The 17067-nt window shown below is 55.9% G+C and overlaps 1 protein-coding gene across 2 annotated transcripts; it reads left to right on the top strand.

Moving 5' to 3' along the window:
• Nucleotides 1–1235: 1235 nt before the first annotated feature.
• Nucleotides 1236–16819, top strand: DISP2 (dispatched RND transporter family member 2; the record flags this gene model as incomplete). 2 transcript variants are annotated; one of them, XM_081049200.1, is made up of 8 exons in its annotated part: nucleotides 1236–1486; nucleotides 6313–6642; nucleotides 6917–6946; nucleotides 7083–7206; nucleotides 7489–7604; nucleotides 7797–7924; nucleotides 8291–8388; nucleotides 9691–16819. In XM_081049200.1, the coding sequence occupies 8 exons, from the start codon at nucleotides 1236–1238 to the stop codon at nucleotides 12949–12951; spliced, it is 4338 nt and encodes a 1445-aa protein (XP_080905326.1). In that variant the 3' UTR covers nucleotides 12952–16819. The 2 variants fall into 2 exon arrangements, with proteins under 2 accessions (XP_080905326.1, XP_080905327.1); XM_081049201.1 differs by lacking the exon at nucleotides 6313–6642 and having other exon boundaries at nucleotides 1330–1486.
• Between the last annotated feature and the right edge of the window lie 248 nt (nucleotides 16820–17067).

The raw sequence follows: 17067 nt of genomic DNA on the forward strand, positions 1-17067 counted from the left end.
CCAGGTCTTTTTCTCACCATTCCCTAAACATAGATTGACCTTTCCAGACTCCTTAACTTTGCTCAGTTCCCCACCCTCACCACTCCCCCTTGCCTCATCCCCAGGTCGGGAATGCCTTTCTTCCAAGCCAGCTGAAGCTCCATCATTAACACGAAGCCCATTCGCTTCCCTAAAGCCCATTAGGAAAAGAGAGGTCCTCTCTCTTTGCACACTGTTCCTTCTCTACAGCTTATATCAACTATCACATGGGCCTGACCACACTCTACCCAGTCGGCACCAATTTATGGGCTGGCCTTTTATCTCTCCAACCAAACTAAGCTACTCAGGGCAGGGCCCACAACTTCTACACATCTAGATTTTACCACCCCAGTGCCTTGCATGGAGTGGCATTTGTACAGAGTTCAGGGACAGCTATACTCCAAAGACCCCTGGGTTCTGACTCACTCCTCAGCCCCACTCTTCAGCCAAGGCACCTCCCTGCACCTACACCCAGCTTGCTTGCTGTGAAATCCCACATCTGAGACCCTCTCCACTTGCCGACTCCCAGGCTTCTTACACTGCCCGTATCCTAGTGCTACCACAGCCCTCTAGCCAGGTGGGTCCACAGCGCATCACACGTCCCCTCCCTCACGGCCATTCCTTGACCTAGGAGGCAGCAGTGCCCTGGAGTGAGTGGCTACTGGGTGCTTCTAAGAAAAGGGGCTGGGGATTTTCTGAGTGTCTCTCTTCCCCCTCTCCCAGCCCCATACTCCACACCTGAGTAACAGAATTGGAGCTCCACGTATGATGGGTGCAGACCCAGGTCCCGGTCCAGACAAACGTGAAGAAAAACCCAACTTGAGCAGGTGCCAAGCGCACTGGGGAAGAGCAGGGGACGCTGAACTGAGCCGAGAGACACGTGTGATTATAGTCGCGCCACCTCTTGACCTCTTGGCGCCCTGTGCAGTGTACTGCGGGCGTGGAGGGGCTCCCTCTTTCCGACTGGAAAAGTCTGCATTTCAAGTTGTGAGGCTCTCTATACTTTGTTTGGGGTTGCACTTCCTGGTTCCTTACGGGACCGATGCTCCCCAGGAAAGGCCAGTGTGCGGACTACAGCCAGACGGCCGGACTCCTAAGAGCAGCTCTCAGACCCCCGGGGTACAGGGGGCCCACGCCACCAGCCCCGGGGTCTCAAAGGCAGCGAGCCCGCAGCTCTGGGCAGCAGCGCCGTGGGAAGCCTCTGTCCCCGCCCCCCGATGCCGCGCCCATTGGCTGGGCTCCCCGTCAGCCCCGCCCAGCGATCGCCCCGCCCGGCGTTTACGCATGCGCAGGAGCCCACCGCCGCCCGCGACCGCTTCAGCACCAGAGCCCGGACAGCGGCGCCGCCCACGGGCATGGACCGAGGTAGAGGCAGTACCAGCAGCGTTCCGGCTCCCGGCCCCGGTCCGGAAGGGGAGCAGCGGCCGGAGGGGGAGCCCTTGGCCCCAGACGGCAGCTCCCCGGACAGGTAGGGCGGACGGCTCCGCAGACCCAGCTCACAGACCTTCCCAGCACCCCCGCCCCAGTTATCCCCAGTAGCCGCCATATGTCGCCCCATTCATTCCCCAGCCTCTCCCAGAGCCCCTTCCGGCACCTCAATGCTCCCAGTCCCCTGACCACGCCCTCATTCTGCCGGGTCAATTTTCTCTCTCCCTGATACCTACCCCTTACTGTGAGCACCCGCAGCGCCCTCACCACCCTGGTGCCGGCCCCACCCCCTGTTCCTACCTTACCTCTAAGGCCTGGGGTTCCCCACGGGTTCCCCACCCCTCCGGCCTCCCGAGCCCCTCCCTCTAGGCCCTGTCCCCGTGTCTTCTCAATAAGCCCCAAGCCCGCAGCGACCTCAGTCTGAGTTGCTGCATGTCAGTATGCTCGAGGGTGCGCATGTATTGTAGACGGGAGGCTCGCCAAGGTGTGTGTCCTGGGGAGGGCAGGCGCTCGTCGGCCACGCCTGGGACTGTCTTTGTCCATCACCGTCAGTCTCCACCCTGCCCCGCATGGCGGGCTGCACACGTGTGGGCTCGAGTCTCTGCGTGTGGCAGCTACCTGCCCTTGCTGGGGGCCCTAAGGCGGGCAGGCTCTGAGGCTCAGGCTGTGGTCAGAACTGTCCCTGAAAGAGCCCCAAGCGGACAGGACCGGAGGAACATTTTCCTACTGAGGGCCCTGATCTCAGTGCTTCTCCTCTCCCTTTCTCCACCATATGTGTGAGGGAACAGCCCAGCCAGGTAGCAATATGGCGCAATTTCTGTGCCCTGACTGATCTGCTGCCTCCAGAATCCCTCCCCTGATGTGACATTGCCTTTCTCTCCTGCCTGGACTGAAATAAGAGGCGTTCTTTGGGGGCAAGAAGTAGAAGTGGACACATTGTCTCCAGACTGCCGGAGTAATATGTACATTCTGTACCTCAGAACAAGAGGAGGTCCCACAAGTAGAGAGAAATAGTTTCTTCCCTCAATTGTTAACATATCAGCCTGGACAAGTTGAACCACCTTTCCATCTGAAAGGCACAGAGCTCTCTTCAAGGGGGTGAAACACAGAATGGATGTGTTCCCTGGCCCAGGGGGTTGAGTGGGACTATGGCCTGACCAAAGAGCCAGGGGGGGGGAATGGGCAGGGACAGTGACAGGGTTAGCAGGGGCCTGGGACCAGGAGTATCTCTATAAGGGGCTGGAGAGTCATTAGGTGCCTTGGATATTTTGCCAAGGATTAGCCCTGTCTGGTATGCTCACTTCCCCTGCACACGAAGGTCGTTCTTGGGCACAGGAACCACTTGCTCTCCTCCAGCAACTCCCTGGACATCCCTCTCTGCATGTCCCCAGAGATTCTGGACACTAATCAGGCAAAGGGACTCTGTTCAATTCAAGAAACACAAATACTCTCCTGCTGATAAATGCGCAGTGAATGTTACAGCAAGCAGGTGTGTGTGCACGTGCACCCACACACACACACACACACAGTCCTTTACTACTGCATTGACTAAAGCACAGTTTGAAATAATTCACTCTTTGTGTTTTAAAAATTACCTTTTTATTTTCCCAGCGGCATGAACTGCTCCCCCATCCATCCTGGCCACTGTGTGGGTCACATGGAAGTGCACGTGGTTATATGTCTGTGGGCTGGGGGCAAGGCTGATGCACATGTCCATTGCCCCTACGAGGCTCCCTAGTTGGGGCTCTGCATCCGGGGGCCTGTCAGCTAGGCCCTGACTGCTGTGGCTGGCCTGTCGAGGAGGCCTGCGTCACCGCTTCCCATCTGCCTGCCTGCCCCAGTCACTTGGCTTACAAGCCGGTGGGCCCAGGCAGGCTGCCCAGGAAGTTGTTCATCCCAGTCAGAACCATGGAACTGAAAGGGTAAGAATGAAAGCCCCCTGGGGAGGCAGGGCCTGGAGTGCTTAACTTGTATTATTACTAGGTCTCCTGAGAATAGAGGGCAGCAGGAGCTGGCAGGAGAAAGCTTTTATTCTGAGAATAGTTTGGCTGTTCTCGAGACAAAGGGTTGGTCCTACAGCCATAAGAATGTGGAGGGTTTCAAATTCTGCCACATTGCCAATGATGGGCACAGTTAAGAAGGATAAGATTTGGGAACAGCTGATCCTAGGACCGTGGAGACGGATAGAAGAGGTTGAAAGAAGGGCCTGGGACCAGGAAGACGTCAGTAGAAGCAAATCAATGGTAGGTGCTGGAATTCCCTTTGAATGGAAGCCACCTAAGGAAGGGGTTGGGCTTATGAGGTTTGGCAGACTGGTTAAGGGAGAGTGCTTCCGTTATTTTCTAGTACCCCCTGGAGTGCTGGCTTCCCTTAATGAAAAAGAAACTGACACTCCAAGTGGTGGCCTGGATCCTAGGACAAGCCCAGTGCTCAATGAGTGCTCTAAGGCCATGGGCAGTTGGCATAGGCACCCTGGCTGCCCCACCCTCCTGACTCCTGGAAGGCAGGCCCTGCTCTAAAAAGGGAGACCAGGACTAACGGGTCATCTTTGTGCCTGCAGGATCCAACCCAGACCAAGCTCAGTGCCCAGTATGTGATAGGTGCTCAAAAAAGATCTACAGAATAAAAATCTTGAAGAAGATGTCATAGTTACACATAAACCCAGGACATTTATCCAGCTTCCTTTTGGACAATGAAGATGGGCCTATACGGTCTTTTATCTGCCAGGACACTGGTTGCTATGTGATTAACTTTATGGAGTCATCTGAGGCCTTGCTTTCGAACAACTGGTAGAATTCCTATTTTTATAAAAGTTGAGTTAGTAAAAAAAAAAGTATCAGTGACTTAAACCTGAGATCAAATTCTGCTGCAGCTCTGGATAGCAAAAAGGAAAGTATTTATAATTACATATGTAGTGAGATTCTCAAGGTGTAAGACGTTCTCAAGTAGAAATACATTATCTGAGGTGCATAAAGAGGTCAAATTGTAAATATAAATATACTTCTTAAACTACATGCTCCCTGCAATACTGAGTGTGATAAGCAGCAGGAAAGCAAATGTGCCTTCCACATGCCCGGCACCTCACATGGTGTGTCAGTTAATTCCCATATCAAACCTGGGAGGGGTCGTTGTCATACCCTCACTCACAGACAAGGAGGCCAGTGCTCCAAGAACTGTGTCTTTCCCAAGGCACCAGAGCTAAAGGACAATGGAGCCAGGAGCTCACTTCCACTCCCCCATTTTACTCTCAGCATAAGGGTCATTCTCCCCAGACTGCTATGCCAGCCGGCCAGCCTTCTGGAAAAAAGAGGATGAGTTTACCTGTTCTTTCCAGTTCCTCTTCTCAGTCTCTGGTCAGTACCCAGCCTCTGTGGGCAATGTCTACTTGCATCGGGATTCTGGCTCACAGCCCCGCAGTGCAGCAGGCAAGACTGGAAGCCAGGGGTGGCTCGGCATACACCTGGCTCTCCCACGGGAGCTATGCAAGCTCTGGCAAGCCAGGTGTCCAGGAAGATGGGGGAAGGAGACAGGGCTCTGCCAAGGCTGCCCAGTCCAGAACTCCTGAGGAAACCCTGCCATTGCCCTCAGCACTCTGTTCTGTAGCCATCTTCTCCTGACCTAGGTCTGGTAATCCAGTCACTGAGGCAGGACTCCATGTCCCCTGTATCCAAGGAGTGGGGCTGGGTCCCTGCACAGAGTGCTGTGCTCATGAGTAATTTTGAAAGAGGAATCTATTTCTGACTCCTCCCTGGCAAGTTCCTTGGGGGTGCCAGCCGCCTCTCCCAACTGTGCACACACTTGCAAAGCAAACCTTCTGCCCCATGGCCCAAGGTTGGTGGAAGGGCAGCAGCTGCCTCTACCAGACTTTCCCTCACTACCCCCATCCCTGGTCAGGCTCTCCTCTGGGCCCCTTCAGCCCTCTGTGACTTCCTCTCTCAGAGCACTGAACATATTGGATTGTCCACATCTCCCACCTACTATGAGTGCCTGGAGGGTAAGGGCTGGGCCCTCTTCGTCCTAGAACCACTATCAGCAGCCTGTATGGCACTCAGTATTCATTCAACAAACATTTCCTGGGCACCTTCTGTGTGCAAGATACTGCTCAAGGCCCTGGGGATAGAGAGATGAACAAATGCATGCACCAGGCCCCTGCTCTCCCAGAGCTCACATTCCATATGAGAGACAGGCAATAAACATGACAACTATATAATATAATGTTCGGTTGTAGCAAATGCTCTGAAGAAATATAAAGCAGGTAGGGGGTGGCAGGGGAATGCGAAGCTGGTGGGTGATTATTTAGAGAGGGTAGTCAGGGAAGGCTTCTCTAAGAAGGTAATCGTTGAACTGAGACTAGAATAAAGGGAGGGTGCAATTATCTGTGGGAACAAGAGTACAGCAGGTACTCACTAACTATCTCACAAGACAATGAACCGATGACTGTAGCAGAAAGAGCACAGGACTGCAAGTCAGAACCAGGTTCAAGGCCCAGCTCTTCACATCTCACTGAACCTCAGTTTTCAAATATATAAACATGGAAAATAATTCCCTTGTGGGTTTTTGTAAGGAGTAAATAAGATCCCACATATAAAAGCACATTCACTGCCTAGAACAGTGTCTGTCTTGTAGCTGCCAATAATGTTTTTTGAGTGCATGGACAGATGAGTGAATGAGACAATGAACCCCAAGAGGTAGGTTGGGGATGTAGACCCAGGCGCCCTCCACCTTCCTCATCTTTCCCCCAGGAGTAGTAATAGAGAAACCCCAAGCCCCGTCTCCTTGTCTTGGCTGGCTTACCGAACAAAGCTGGGGCACAGGGTGGCCCACCACCATCCGCCACCCAGTCTTCCCTGCCTTCTCTCTCCCCAGGTCCCAGAGCAAGGCTGTGGCCCCTGAGGCAAGCCCAGAGAGAAGCAGCTCCCTCCACAGCTGCCCCCTTGAGGATCCTTCCAGTTCTTCAGGACCTCCACCAGCAACCTCTACCCTCCAGTCTGTGGGCCCATCCAGCCCCTTGGCCCCTGCCCACTTCACTTATGCCCGGGCACCACAGGAATACCGAGGGGGCAGTTCCCTGCCAGGCCTTGGGGACCAGGCAGCTCTGTGCTCCCAGGGCTCCAGCCTCAGTCCCTCCCCAGCCCGCTCACAGCATGATGGGGCCTGGAAGCCACCATCCGTGCAGCACCATGTGGTCAGCGTCAGGTAAGGAGCGGTCCAGCAGCCTGTCAGCTGCCACTGGAAGGTAGGGCAGGGCTTAAAAGTGGGGCCAAACGCCCAGGCTCTGGAGTCTATCAAGTGGCAGCCCAAGATATCCCCTGCCTCTTATGGAGGAAGCAGCCTGGATGGAAGAGAAAGGAAGGGTTGCAGCTGGGGAGTGGGAAAGCCTAAAAGGTTTAATGCCATCTTCCTCTATGTGCCCCATCCCCACCCCCCACCCTACAAGAGGCAAGCAAGTATATTTTCTTCTCTTCTACAGGCAGGAACGGACCTTCCGGATGCCAAAGAGGTAGGCCTAGCCCTTGTCTGGACCCCGTAGTGACCGGGCTATGCCCAGTATAGCCCTACCACCCCTTCTTGGTGGTTCCTAAGCTCACGCACCCAACTCAACACCAACTCATGTGGGCTCTCTTCCTCGTTCCCAGCTACTCCCAGCTGATTGCTGAGTGGCCAGTGGCCGTGCTGCTGCTGTGTCTGGCTGTCATCCTCCTCTGCACCCTGGCTGGACTCTTGGGGGGCCAGCTGCCTGACTTCTCCAAGCCTTTGCTGGTGAGGGGCCAAGAAGAGGGAGGGTGCCCCCAGGCTTGGCCACCTCAGCTCAGTCTAGGGCAGACAGTTGGAGTGGCCCAGCTGGGGATGGGTTGGCAGTGGTGGGCTCTCAACCTCCAGAGACAGTTGGGGAGATGGTACAGAGGTGATACTTTCATCCAACCATCCAGGCAGGCAGGCTGGCTTTCCCTGCTCCAGGGACCCAAGGGGCCATGCCAAGAAGGGCCAGCTGGAGAAGGCCTCCCCCTGCTTGCCTGATCTCCTGGGCCCTCCTCCCTGCAGGGCTTTGAGCCTCGGGACACAGACATCGGGCGCAAGCTCATGGTCTGGAGAGCACTGCAGGCCCTCACGGGCCCCAGGAAACTGCTTTCCCTTTCCCCAGACCTGGAGCTGAATAGGTAATAAGTTCTCATCTTTCCACTGTTGGGGGGATGGGGGAAAGAATGAGGTCTCTAGGGAGGGGCCAGCAGGTGACCTCCTCAAAGGTGGGTCAGAAGAGCTTGCTGGGGCCCCCTAAGGAGTAGCTTCTGGCCTCCTCTGAACCCCCCACCTCTAGATGGTGCCTGGCATCGATTTTCTCTTTACCGCAGCTCAAACCCCCACACCACTCTGAGCCCCACACCCTGGAGCAGTGCCCAAGAGGGTATAGCCCGGCCCCGGAGGATGGTGGAGCCCCTGGAGGACAGAGGGCAGGAGAGCTTCTTCTGTGGCCCCCCTGGTAAGCTGCAGCCTGGCCAGCTCCTGGCTTAATGGTGGTCCCCACCCCTCCTATTAGAACAGGAGAGCCCAGGAGACCAAATTTGGGCAGATAGAAAGGGAAGGAGGCCAGCTGATTACAATAAAGCCAAGGAAGTTGGGTTACATCTGGGAAGATGAGGCAGGTCTCAGGTGCTCCACCAGGTAGGGTCAAGCTGGGTGTGGGTGGGGCACAGGAGCTGGGATGCAGGCCCAGAATGAGGCAGCCAGGCACAGGTTTTAGGCTCCCGAGAATCTGAACCTCACATGGCCCTGGGTAAGCATCTTCCCTTTGCTGGGCCCAGGACCTGGGGCCACAGGGCTGAGCTCTGGGGGGGGTGTGTTGCAGAAAAGAGCTATGCACAGCTGGTGTTCATGTCCACCTCAGCGGGCAGCCTATGGAACCTACACGCCATCCATTCCATGTGTCACATGGAACAGGACCAGGTGAGCTGACTGGGGAGGTGCCAGGGGCTGGGGGTGAACCATGGACAACAGAAACCTGGTCCCAAGGAAATACAGCTGAGCCAAGACTGCCAGCATAGACTGGGGAAGAGCATTTCGTGCTTAGAAAAGTATTCCAACCCTGCTGAGAGGCTCCAGGTTGGGGTGGGGAAAGAAGAGCCAAGACAAGTGCTAAAAGACAGACCATGCAGAGCCTGGGGATTTCCTAAAGGTCCTGAAAAGGAGCCTCAAGAGCTGTTGAGGATGGCCCCAAGCCCCCAACCCCCATCAATTCAAGTAGTGCCAATGCAATTGTGCTAACTAAAGAACCATAACATCTGCAGAAAGGTTTGCTGCTAAAAACAGTGTGAGCACCACTCAGTAGCCCAAGCTGCGCACTTTACACGAGGGCATCTAAGTACCAAAGACACTGGTTAAGAACATGTGCTCTGGAGTCCCATGCCTGGATTCAAGGCCAGCTCCAATACTCCCTCACCGTGTGACTTCAGGCGTGTTTCTTAACCTCTCAGCACCTCAGTCTTTGTACCTATAAAATGAGGATAAGAATGGTACTTTGTCATCAAGATGTTGTAACGATTAAGATAGAATTTGTAAAACTATAGCACAATGATTGGCAATAGTAATCTCTCAATTAATGCTACTATTGTCACCATGGTCTCAGATCCAAGGCCATACAGCAGCCGGTGGCAGAACAGGGCCTCTAGTTCCCAGACGGGTGCTCTGTAACTTCTCCAGCTTTAGTGATGTCAACAGCAAGTGGGAGAGAAAAGGAGGCCTGAGGTCTGAGTAAGAGACAGCCTTGTGCCTAAGAGGGCTTAAGCAGACCAGTGGACAGAGGGAGGGGGCTGGGGTGTGGCAGTGCCCCTGAGCCTGGAATGTTTTGGCCTCCACGTTTCTCACCATTTGCTTCCAGTTACCTGGACCTTTGGCCCTGTTCCATCTGGTGCTGCCACTGCCACGCCTGCTCCTGGCTCAGGACGTGCAGAGTTGGAGTGTGTGACCGGCAGGGGCCCTTAGGGAGGGTGTGTGACCTCTCAGGCTGAGGCCGCCTCAGGCAGCATCCCTGAGGCTCCTCTTTGATGGAGTCAAGATGTAGGGCTGACTCCTTGGGCCGGGAGACAAAGGCAGATCTGAGAGACAAGCCCTTCGTTCACTGGGCTCTAGAGATACTTCTCTGCCTCTGCCTTGCAGCCTGAAAGGAAGTGAGGGGGCCTTGGACAGGGCTGGGGAAACCTGGGCCCCTGCCCTGCTCCTGAGCTCTCTCCTGCTGTCTGTGCCCTACAGGTCCGCTCCCATACCCGCTTTGGGGCTCTGTGCCAGCGCACAGCAGCCAATGAGTGCTGTCCCAGCTGGTCCCTGGGCAACTATGTGGCCGTGCTCTCCAACCGTTCCTCCTGCCTGGACACTACTCAAGCAGACGTAGCCCGCACACTGGCCCTGCTGCGGGCCTGTGCCCTCTACTACCACCGTGGTGCCCTGGTGCCCTCTTGTCTGGGACCTGGGCAGGACAAGCCCCCACGCTGTGCCCAGGTTCCCACCAAGTGCTCCGGGAGCAGTGTCATCTACCAACTCCTGCACTTTCTGCTGGACAGGGACTTTCTGAGTCCCCAGACTGCTGACTACCAGGTGCCCTCCCTGAAGTACAGTCTGCTCTTCCTGCCCACCCCAAAGGGTGCCTCCATGATGGGCATCTACTTGGACCGCCTAGCCACCCCCTGGGGGCTCTCTGACAACTACACGTCCATCACTGGCATGGACCTGGGACTCAAGCAGGAGCTGCTGAGGCACTACCTGGCCCAGGATACGGTGTACCCCTTGCTGGCCCTGGCTGCCATCTTCATCAGCATTGCTATCTACCTGCGTTCTCTCTTTCTCACACTTATGGTGCTGCTGGGGGTGCTGGGCTCCCTGCTGGTGGCCTTCTTTCTTTACCGAGTGGCCTTCCGCATGGCCTACTTCCCCTTCGTCAATCTGGCGGCCCTCATCCTGCTCAGCAGCGTCTGCACCAACCACACCCTCGTCTTCTTCGATCTCTGGCACCTCAGCAAGAGCCAGCTGCCCTCTGGGGGGATGGTGCAGCGCGTGGGCCGCACCATGCACCACTTCGGCTACCTACTGCTCGTCTCGGGCCTCACCACGGGCGCCGCCTTCTACGCCAGCTACCTGAGCCGCCTCCCGGCCGTGCGCTGCTTCGCCCTCTACATGGGCACGGCCGTGCTGGCGCACCTGGCACTCACGCTGGCCTGGCTGCCCTCCTCTGCCGTGCTCCACGAGCGCTACCTGGCGCGCGGCTGTGCAGCCCCGGCACAGGGCCCCTGGGCCGGCAGCGCCCCGGGGCGGCTGGCACTGGCGCTGCAGCGGCGGCTCCGCGGCCTTCGGCGGGCCACCACCCGCACGTCGCGCCTGCTCTTCCAGCGTCTTCTGCCCTGCGGTGTCATCAAGTTCCGCTATATCTGGATCTGCTGGTTCGCCGCGCTGGCGGCAGGGGGCGCCTACATCGCCGGTGTGAGCCCCCGCCTGCGGCTGCCCACCCTGCCGCCCTCCCGCGGCCAGGTCTTCCGGCCCAGTCACCCCTTCGAGCGCTTCGACGCAGAGTACCGCCAGCAGTTCCTGTTCGAGCGGCTGCCTGAGGGCGAGGGCGGCCACATGCCCGTGATTTTGGTGTGGGGCATCCTGCCTGTGGACACTGGGGACCCCCTGGACCCTCGCAGCAACAGCTCACTGGTGAGTGATCCTGTCTTCTCCGCCAGCAGCCCTGAGGCCCAGCGCTGGCTGCTGGCTCTCTGCTACAGAGCTCGGAATCAGAGCTTCTTTGGTGCCCAGCCGCAGGGCTGGCCCACACTGTGCTTCGTGGAGGCCCTCCAGCACTGGATGGAGAGTCCGGGGTGCGCCCGCCTGGGGCCTGGCCTCTGCTGTGGCCGCTCAGGCTTCCCCTGGGCTCCCCAGGTTTTTCTGCACTGCCTCAAGATGATGGCTCTGGAGCAAGGCCCCAATAGCTCCTGTGATCTGGGACCCCGCTTCAATACCCAGGGGGGCCTGGCTGCCCTGGTCCTACAATTTCAGACCAACTTCCAGTCCAGTCCAGACTACAGCCAGGCCCACCACTTCTACACTGAGGTCAGCCACTGGCTAGCCGCTGAGCTGGGCAGGGCGCCTCCCGGCCTCCGCCAGGGTTGGTTCACCAGCCGTCTGGAGCTGTACAGCCTGCAGCACAGCCTGAGCACGGAGCCTGCTGTGGTGCTGGGCCTGGCTCTGGCGCTGGCCTTCGCCACGCTGCTTCTGGGCACCTGGAATGTTCCACTTAGCCTGTTCTCCGTGGCAGCTGTGGCAGGCACCGTACTGCTCACCGTGGGGCTCCTGGTTCTACTCGAGTGGCAGCTCAACACTGCCGAGGCGCTCTTTCTCTCTGCCTCTGTGGGCCTCTCGGTAGACTTTACTGTTAACTACTGCATTTCCTATCACCTGTGCCCCCACCCTGACCGCCTGAGCCGCGTGGCCTTCTCGCTGCGCCAGACCAGCTGCGCCACAGCCATGGGGGCTGCAGCCCTGTTTGTGGCTGGGCTGCTCATGCTGCCCGCCACGGTGCTGCTCTACCGCAAGCTGGGCATCTTCCTCATGATGGTCAAGTGCGTCAGCTGTGGCTTTGCCAGCTTCTTCTTCCAATCTCTCTGCTGTTTTTTCGGACCAGAGAAGAACTGTGGGCAGATCCTCTGGCCCTGTGCCCACCTGCCGTGGGATGCTGGCGCTGGGGAGCCTGGTAGGGAGAAGGCAGGCCACCCACGATCAGGGCCAGGGGGAGGGCCTGCCGGGTCCTGCTCAGAGCACTACGAGCTACAGCCCCTGGCGCGGCGCCGGAGCCCCAGCTTTGACACCAGCACAGCCACCAGCAAACTGTCCCACCGGCCCTCAGTGCTCTCTGAGGACCTACAACTGCATGACGGCCCCTGCTGCTCCCGGCCCCCTCCAGCACCTGCCTCCCCACGGGAGCTGTTCCTGGACCACCAGGCAGTTTTCAGCCAATGCCCGGCCCTGCAGACCTCTTCCCCCTATAAGCAGGCTGGCCCCAGCCCCAAAACCCGGGCCAGGCAGGACTCCCAAGGGCAGAAGGCTGAACCTGTGCAGGCCCCCTCCGAAGCCCCAGCCCACACCCCCAAGCGCAAGGCTGCAGAGCCACCTGAGTGCCTCTGCTCCTCAGCCAGCACCCTGGAGGGGCTCAGTGTCTCTGATGAGACCTGCCTAAGCACCTCTGAGCCCAGTGCCCGTGTACCAGATTCTGTGGGTGCCTCCCCAGAGGACCTGGACGAAACTGAGCAATCAGTTCCTGAGCGGGGCCAGCTGAATGGGAAGCGGGACACCCTGTGGCTGGCGCTGAAGGAGACCGTGTACGATCCGTCACTGCCTGCCTCCCACCAGAGCAGCTCATCCTGGAAGGGCCATGGGGGGCCAGGAGATAGCAGCCCTGTGGTGCTGCCCAATAGCCAGCCAGATCTGCCAGACGTTTGGCTGCGCAGGCCCAGCACCCACACTTCAGGCTACAGCAGTTGAGGGAGGCCCAGGACGGCTGGACCAGGGCACAGAGCCTGTCAGGGATGACAAGGCAGGGGCAGAATCAGGCTGGAGCCTCATGGTGTTCCCTCGTGTCAGCATGGAGAGGTCTCACCCTCCAGCTGTGGATTTTAAAGCCTGCCAGATATTCCAGCCTTGATCCAGACTGCCGCTTACTTCCCACATCTGGAGGATTCCGTGGGGAAGGTCTTTGGAGGGAAATGCCAAGCTCTCCTTGTGACCTGCTAAGGGCTCGTCTGCCCCACAGTGCCAACCAGGACCCACCCTCTGGAAGGGGGAAGGCCAAATATGTAGCTCCAGGTATTAGGGAAGGTGGACCTGGCCCCCATGCCACGCAGCAAGAAGTCCAGTGGAACTAAGGGACCCAGCTCTTGGGACCCTGTGGGGGTACCTCAGTGAGCAGAAGAGCCCTGAGGAACCTCAGTAGCCTCCTGGGCCTCACACCTTTTAGGGGCTCTTTAACAGGACACTTTCTTTTCTTTGGGGAGCTTCTCTGGGCCAGTATTGGGCTGGGGCTTCTGTCCTGAACTGCCCCCTCACACAGCCCAGTCTGACCAGAAATTCGTCAAGGCCGGGCAGAGGTGGCAGCTGGGAGTGAGGCAGGAGGAGAAGCGCTGGCCGGTCTCAGAGCATCCCTGTTCTATTGAAGGCTTGTACCTCGTGGGAAGCTGTTCTGGCAGAGAAGAGTGGTCTCCCTTGCTAACAGTCAGAATCCTTTCTATCCCTGCCTCTTTCAGTTTACAGAACACTTCCATTCCCACTGTCTCCTTGGAATCTCACTTCACTATGGGGTAGCCTGCAGTTGGCTAGGCTCTTTTGCCCCTAATTTATAGGTAAAGACATTGAGACTAAGTAAAGTTAAGCGATTTACCCCAAATCACAAAGCTAGTAAGGGAGAACAGGTTTCCAGACTCCACCACTACAACTCCCACTCTCCTTCTCGCTGCCTACCCCAGGGACATTGGTCTGTGGCTGTCCTCATCTTTCACCGCCAGCACCCTCCTGTTACCGGCATCCTCTGGGGTCTCTGAGTAAACTCCCCTCCCCCCCTTTTTGGCTTCCATCTCCAGAGAGAGCTACTGTGAGCAAGCCTGGAATTCCCCCATCATCTCTATGTGTCCCGCCTGATGAAGGGGCCTCCCTCCCCCTCCCAGACAGAGGACAGCAATAACTTAGGCCTACCCCTTTGGGGAGCGTGTGAGTCTGAAGCTGTTTCCCAGGTAGGGTTCCCAGCTTCCAAAGGACAGGTCTCTCTGCTGGCCCTCAGCAGACCAAAGGCTGACTCCTCCTCCCCAAAGCAATCAATCTCTCTGGAAGGTTTATCCCATGTGAGAGCTCATGACAGAAACATCAGCAAGTTTCCTGAATACCTGCTCTGCATATGGTACTGCAAGGGGACAGAGGCATGGAAGGAAAATCAACCTCTACCCTCAAAGAGCTCAGCCTGTAGCGGGGTAAAATGCTTACACATCTGCACAAGCATGGGTCACTGAGGCATCTGCCTGTCACCATCAGTATTGCTGGAGCTCAAGTACCCAGGACTGGGTAACCAGGAAGGCTTCCTGGAGGAGGCATGACTTGAGCTCGGCTTCAGAAGTCTTATGTATCTCAGACTGGAAGGAACCTTAACAATCATCTATTCCAGCAGTTTTCAAACTTTGTAGCCTCAGGACCTTTCTTCAAAGAATCTTTGTGTAGAAACACAGTATATAAAACATAAAAAACAGCTGCTCTGGTGAGTGCTGGGTGGGGGAGGACAGAGCCAGTTCAGCCTCCTTTTCTGCTGTGCCTCTCAGGGGGCCCTGGAGAACCCCTCAACTTCCTGACTCCTGCACAGAATGTGGTGTGAAAACCCCTGACTCAGGCCGTTTTACAGATGAGTATTACAGAGGGGAAGGGAGTTTCCCAGGGACAGTCTGTGTCAGAGCTGGAGACAAATTGGGGTATTTTGTTTTTATCCTATATTGTGGAGACCCACCTCGCATCCCAAGCAGCCCATGAAAAGTGGGACAGAAACCCAAATGAGACAGGCGTTGTGGAAGAGACAGAAGACTATGGACAGGATACTTTGCAAGATAAATAACTCCCACCCATTTCACTCGACACCAGGAAGTGGAGGGAGGGAGTCGGACCTGACTTGGACCTGTGCCCCTAGAGGTCTGCTTGGGCCCCTCTCTGCTCATGTCCAAGTGGAATTGAGCCTCTTTGGCTTCAGGCTGCTCCTCGGGGTCCTGACTTCTCTGCACCACAGACCATGTCCTTCTGTTATCACATAGCCAGGCTGAGAGAGCCCTGGCCTCACCTGGGACAGTCAGCCAGAGGGAGGACAGGTAAGCCCTTCCTCCCGAGCATGAGCAAAAGTCTGGCCTTGACTCAAAAGAGAGTCCGGCGTCGTAGATACTTCTCAGCAACTCACCGAGGTTCTTCTGCCCTGTGCTGTGGGAGGGCAGCCGGGACCTGGACCAGAGAGAACCTGCTCCTCCACACCCTCTTTTGTGTCTTGCAGGGGGAAACATTGGTGTCTGGGACTGGAGCTTCCAAAGCTTTGCCAGAACACAACCACTGAAATGTGAGAGCCAGGGCATGAGGTGGGCACCAGGGATTTGGGCACACCTGAGGACCTTATTGGGAATTTCTGGGTCCCATTCTTCCAGGCCATGGCCATACAACCCTACTGGAAGGCAGAGGAGCCAGAAAAGCTGATGTACTGACTGGATTTGTTTTTTGTGCCTCTGGGCCCAAAGGACTGGAAGAACCCAGTGGCAATCAAAAACTTCACTTCGTACCAAGAATGGCCTAAACCCAACAGCAGGCACCCCACTTCAGCGGGTAATCCAGCCTGCCTCTCTAGCCCCAATTTTGGAAAGCATGATTTAAAGCATTTTCAATTTCCTTTGAGTTTCAGCAGATATAGTCACTTTGTTATTATTGTAGGTGGTTACAATCAGCCAGTTGGCCCAGGACATGTGGGGAACGGCTTAGACGCATGTTGTGAGGCCAGGGAAAACCAGTCAAAGCATTCACGTTTGGTCTGGAAAATTCAAGAAATGGTCTCTTACCACTGAGACACTTTAAAATACAACTACATTGACACTCATTTGGGACTTGAGAGTATTTCTCCTAATCGTGTCACAGATCCTTGAACTCACAGATTATGTGTGGTGTGTTTTTAACATGTAACTTGGTATAGTGTGTTACTATGGGAAAACCTGTCCTTCCATGGCTGTGGCGCTTTAGTGACAACGTTAAACAGAGATCGATTTGACTCTCAGAATCTTAGATTCTGGCACATGGCATATGCTATACCATGGTATTTAGGCAACATCCCAGCTTGAGCCTGATTCTGAAAACGACATCTCATAAGAGATTTATAAGCCAAACTTGCTCAGCCTCCTGCAACTCATTCCATTCTTCTCCCAGTGAATGACAGACAGGGAGGCAAATGAGGGGTATCAAGAAAGAGGATACATTGATTTACAGCCTTCGCCCGGTGTCTGGAGAATTCCTGTTCTTTTATCCCATGGTGGCCCCATCTCGGCTTTGGATAATACACATGGGCAATAACATGCCCTCTGGCACCCCATGCCATGCATCAAGATCCCGTTTGCTGGGGGATAGGAAAAGCAGACATTCCTCACCCTTTCTACCCTCACCCTTGTTCATAGGGGCATCGGTAACACAAGGAGTGGAGGTATTTATGTTTAAGAGAAGAAATTGTGACACAATCCACCAGGAAGATGAGAAACGAAAGAAAGCCATTATGTGCTATGTAAACGGCTAGCTGTCCCAGGCCACCTGCGCTGAAGAGCCCTGGAAGGACTTTGATAAACTTATAATTATTATCAGGCCTCTGTGTGGTTATTCATGTTATTCCTCAGCGTAGGAAAAAGATCAGCATTTTACCAAATTCACAAACATTGACTAAGAGCTTCAGTATTGCTGAAGAAAATCACACAGGTGGGCAGATGGTGTGGATCTGAAGTCATGACCTTCAACCTCAACTGGAACCTCAGCCCTGCCTAGCTGGTTTCCATTCTAATTACTAGCTTCCATTGTTTGTAGTGACCATTTCGTACTTTCTCTACCTTCCCCAGA

Source organism: Rhinolophus hipposideros (assembly GCF_964194185.1).
Source record: "Rhinolophus hipposideros genome assembly, chromosome: 5".
Lineage (NCBI taxonomy): Eukaryota > Metazoa > Chordata > Mammalia > Chiroptera > Rhinolophidae > Rhinolophus > Rhinolophus hipposideros.